The sequence below is a fragment of the Sprattus sprattus genome (genome assembly GCF_963457725.1).
Source record: "Sprattus sprattus genome assembly, chromosome: 13".
NCBI lineage: Eukaryota > Metazoa > Chordata > Actinopteri > Clupeiformes > Clupeidae > Sprattus > Sprattus sprattus.
This window is the reverse complement of record NC_137911.1, coordinates 14742308-14747307: the sequence shown is the minus strand read 5'-3', so window position 1 is coordinate 14747307 and position 5000 is coordinate 14742308. Positions and strand designations below refer to the sequence as shown.

The following is a 5000-nucleotide window of genomic DNA, read 5'->3' as shown; positions in this document are numbered from 1 at the left end:
ACTATTGAACTTATGTTACATATGCCCGCACCCCGCATGCAGTGTCTTTTTGAAGTGTCCTTCAGAAGTAGGCTTTTTTTTGTGCAAGTCGAGGGATAGCGTCTCGCTCTGTCTCACAGTAGCGACCCTCTCATCCTCCAGCTGTGATGAGGGATGGACCGCTTGAACAGAATGAAGATAAGTGTGGGGTCAAAGTTCACCTCAAAAAGAAAGGTGAAAAGACACTCACTTACACTCCCAGTGAGGGAGCACCTCATCAGCGCGCACCTCCAACGATGTCTCCACCAAGACCTCGGCTCAGTGTAATCACTCAAATGTTTAACTGCTGGAACGAAATCCCAGATCCGCTCGTGCTGCAGGATCAGAGGCCAGTGGGTGAAGAGATACGCCCTGTGTAACCTGCTTCTGCCTTGCTAGCAACGAAAACTTCACTCCCCTCTAATGGCTTCAGAGAGGTGCTAACAACAGATTCTACCCTCCATAGGCTTCAGGCTCTTTGCCATCATGTCCGCCTCACATGGTCAAGGCCGCAGGACTGTATTTATCACAATGCTATACTATTATTAGTGGAGCAGGAGCAGATAATTGATTTCAATTGTTCATTATATGATAAAAGCATCAAATGTGCTAGAAAAATACACAGAGAGTTTCTAATCTTATTTAGGAATGAAGCCGCTTCAAACAAGGTCTCTGGTCGTGGCGGCCACTTTTCACAATGCTACACTGTTATTAATGTTTACTGTCGTTGCTAAAGGTATTCGGATGTAGATGAGTTGTGCTGCTCCTGACTGGATTCTGCCTTTTCTGTCTGTCCTGTAGATTGTCAAGCTACTGGATGGGAAGCGGTCTCAGACAGTTGGGATTCTTATATCCAGCCTGCACCTGGAGATGAAGGACATCCAGCAAGGTGAGAAACCCTCTCCGCTTTACTTTCTCTCTCTCTCTCTATGGCAGGCTAACGTCACTCTTCTCTCTGGCTCGGTCTATCTCTTGCAGGACTCGTTTGTTTAATTAAGCAGCTATATATTTCACTTGTTTTCAGCAGATCGAGGGAGAGAGAGAGAGATATATATATATATAGAGAGAGAAAGAGCACACGCACGTGATAAGACGCAGATGTTGAGTTGGTTATTTTTAGAGTGGGAAAAGAAAAGGCCGTCAAACTCTTTACCCCTGGCAGTCGATATGTGATTTTTATGTCTCCTGATATGCGACTTTTATGTGCACTTCCATGAATTTGTCTTTTCCCCTTTCCCTCTCTCCGGTAATACATGCAGCGGAAGCACAGGCAGCAAGCAGGGGCTTTTTTCAGGCTTTTCCAAGGCCCTGGCTCCACATTGGAATGTCATTAGCCGTTCCGACATTAAGACATTTCCTAGTCTTGTTAGAATTCCTGCTCGCACCGCCTGTCTAAGGTTCGAGACGAGGGAGGGAATTTTTTCCCCCTGAATCGACAGAGCGGCGGTTTTCCGGGTGTTCCGGGTCGCTGTGGTCACCGTGGCAGCGGCACTGTTGTGGTGAGCGCCTGGTTGTCTGGGCACGCGGCTCTCTCGGCTCTCTCGCAGCAGATCTGTTTATTGTTGCCGGGGACGGTCGCTGCAAGCCTAATGGCAGCGACACCCCGCTAATGATCTGAGCGCATATAAATCCAGCCTTGCAGCAAGCAGACACTGCACAGTCCCACATAAAACACACTCACACACACACAAATCCACCTATACACAAAGACACACTCACAGTCAAGGTGGGCAGTTTTTTTCTTTTGTCTCTTTATTCCCTCTCTCCTTGTCTCTCTCTCTCTCTCTCTCTCCCCGTCTTTCTACTTTTCTCTCTTTTCTTTTGGTGAACCACAGACGTAATCTCCCCCCCGCCCCACCTCACCCCACATAAACACTGAAATGGCCTGCTCCGAGCCCAGCATGTGTCGACTTCCTTCAGCCCTAATGGGTGTAGGTGAGGCGGACTGTCTAAATGTGACAATGCCTCACTCCCCCCCCCCATTCAACCACCACTCCACACACACACACTCACACACTCACACACACACACACACACATGCACGCACGCACGCACACACACATGCACGCACGCACGCACACACACAAGCGCCCTCCAGCCCTGTGCCTGCTTAGCCTGCCCTTTGTTGGCAAATTAAAAAGACATGGGACATGTAATGTAATTACGGCCACTGGGAACCAGGGGAGTGCAAGGAGCCCCAGCTCTGGGGGGCCTGGGGGGCCTGGAGGGGAGGGAGGGTGGGAGGGGTATGAGGCGAGCACAGGAGCCCTGACGAGAAGGCATCCTGATGGAGGGGACCTCCAGGGTCATGGGGCTTTAAAGGGAGGCTGAGGGAAGCCTACCCCCACACCACACACACCTAAACACAGTACACACACAAACACACACTCCAGTACACCCCCAGCAGCTCAGCCAGTGAGAGAGGGGATGAGGTTGGGGGGGGGGGGGGGGGGGGTGCAGGGGCTGGATGAAGGAGAGAGGGGGCAGCCAGGGGGCTTTGATCTTCGGGTGTGGAGAAATATCCGGACCCCCTGAACTGCCCCAGCGATACCAGTACTCCCACCACCTACCCCACCTCCCCATCCCACCAACACCCATTTACCCCCCGCCCCCCTTCTGCCCACCTCAGTGAAGGAGTGTGAACCACGCTGTGGGTGGGTGTTCAATATCCCATTGTAACAAAAGCTCTGCTCTGGCAGTATTCCACAGGCCTCGTCTCCCATGCTGTATGTGAAATGTTTGACTTATGGAAGTTTGTTGAGATGTGTGTCACAATTACGGAATGTCCGGATTGTGGCGGGGTCTGGCTGCGTGGGCAGGTTGGAATCGGAAGGCTGGTAGCCGAGGTGTTCTGAAAGCCAAATGGTGGTTGATGAAAAAAACACATAGGTGTGATGACACAGACACACCATCCTGAAGAATGCCTCCGATTCTTCCTCCATGTGTGTCTGTTCCCTCACACAAGCTTCATCCTTTTACCGGAGATATAATCTCACTGCCCCAACACTCTTGAGAGTACACAGGCTGACAATATATTGTCTCTCCTCACAGTCAGTTCCTCTCTCTTTCTCTCTTTTTCTCTCTCTCTCTCTTTCACTCTCACTCTCTCTCACACACACACACACACACACACACACACACACACACACACACACACACACAGACCTCTCCATCCATCCACTTCCTCCCATCTCATTTCTGTCTCTCTGCGCGGCAGACATCATTACTGGGAGCTGCGGTGGTTCCCCTGCGCAGGTCCAGGGGTTAAGCGGTTACAGGTTGTCTTCCGTGACCCATGGCAAAGAGGCTTAGTCCCCTGCATGTCTCCAAGCGAGGAGAGCCACCGTGCCGGGGCCTCCCCTGACACTACCCTGGCCTCCTTGACACCCCTCTCCCATCCATTGCCACACCGCCTTAACCACAGAGTAGCGCCCCTGTCAAACAGGCGAATACCTCACGCTAAACACATATGGAGGTTTTTTTCACGGAGAAACAGAGGATTAGATATCTCTGTGTTTTTTAACTATATTTCTCGTCCGTGTGTATTTATACGTATGGTGTATAAGAGTGTGAGAACAGATCTAGTAAACCTTTGCGGCTAGGCTGTTATACGGAGCCTTTCATTTTAGAGGCATACCTCACTGACAGGGCTTCTTAATGCTGTGTATAACTTTGACAAAAAAAACTAAACAAAATAAAAACCTGCAAATGTTTAGTTTGATACTGAAAGTACAGGAAGGAGGAAAAGGCTTGCTTTCCCTACGTGTGGATGCTTAATGAAGACAGTATGCTTGCTGAAAATAATCTTCCTTTTATGTGAGAATTTGTCTAATAAACTCATTTAACATTCCAGCTGTTTTGACTGTCGACAACTCTGTGGTGGACTTGGAGACCATTGAGGCTTTATATGAAAATGTGAGTAGGCTCGGATGCAGTCTGAATAGCAAATGAAAAATGAGAGATGTTTTATCATTCCTTTTTCTTTTTGTCTGTGATAGAGAACTTTCTTTTTATATATTCCACCAGTCTTTCAAAGCATCTGTATAGTACTGAAAATAAATACTGAATTTGACGTGATGGCAGTCAATATTTTCTTGAGATACAAAATGATCCTGTTTGATTTTACGTAGTTCTGGAATGATGATCAGAAGTCTTCAGACACTGTTTATCCTTTGTCAGTCTTGCTGCTGCCAGATTTCACTTGTGTTGCTTACTCAGCTGTTTTTGTCCTCATCGCAGAGAGCGACCAGCGACGAGCTCGAGAAGATCAAGAAGCACTACGACAGCTCCAAGGAGGACGAAGTTAAACTGTTGGACAAACCTGAACAGTGAGATACACTCCTTCCCATAACTGAGGCTCATTGCCACAAGCACCAGCGTTTAAGATGCAGGAGCCCTATGTGCAGAATGTACAACAGTGAAAATGCAGATGAAAGAACTGAGACTCGACACAGTCTTTAAAAATAGTAGTACAGCAACAGCCTTCTCTGCTGCCAAATCACCTTGGCTGTCATATAGTCTATAAACATAGTCTATTCATTTATTCCCCCCATGAAAATAAATTTAACTTTAACAACGCAGGTGCTGACTTTTTGTAAGATGTCTTAAACACATAGTAGACACCTCAAGGGTCGGCTCCCACACGCTTGTTTTCCAGTTATGGCCGTGGGGACTCGACAGCATATCTCCCCCTTGTACTGTCTGCATGTATGCAGTCACTCAGGCACTGATTGACTGGATTCTCATAGATTCACTAAATGGTTTACATGTGGTGGAAAAGGCCATGTTATTATGGGATGTCTATGTATGACTCACCTGAGTTTTGACGTCCCCCCCCCATTACACAAGGGAATCACTCCTCCGCTCCATCATGGTATCGTTTATGTGTTGATGTCACTGTCTGTGCGCTGTGTTGATGGCCTGTCTTTGATCTGGGCCTTAATGTAGCCCAGATTTACAGCTTATTAATGCAACAAGAACCT

At 48.2% G+C, this 5000-nt stretch overlaps 1 protein-coding gene across 1 annotated transcript in view; it reads left to right on the top strand.

The window, feature by feature from the left end:
- Positions 1–5000, top strand: part of LOC308374669 (formin) — a gene marked incomplete at both ends in the record, with an annotated part of 74479 nt that overhangs the window by 41373 nt on the left and 28106 nt on the right. Inside the window, 3 exons of the mRNA XM_080850551.1 lie at positions 820–907; positions 3872–3933; positions 4258–4346. Coding sequence (XP_080706677.1) covers positions 820–907; positions 3872–3933; positions 4258–4346 — 239 coding nt within the window. The remainder of the gene's footprint in view (positions 1–819; positions 908–3871; positions 3934–4257; positions 4347–5000) is intronic.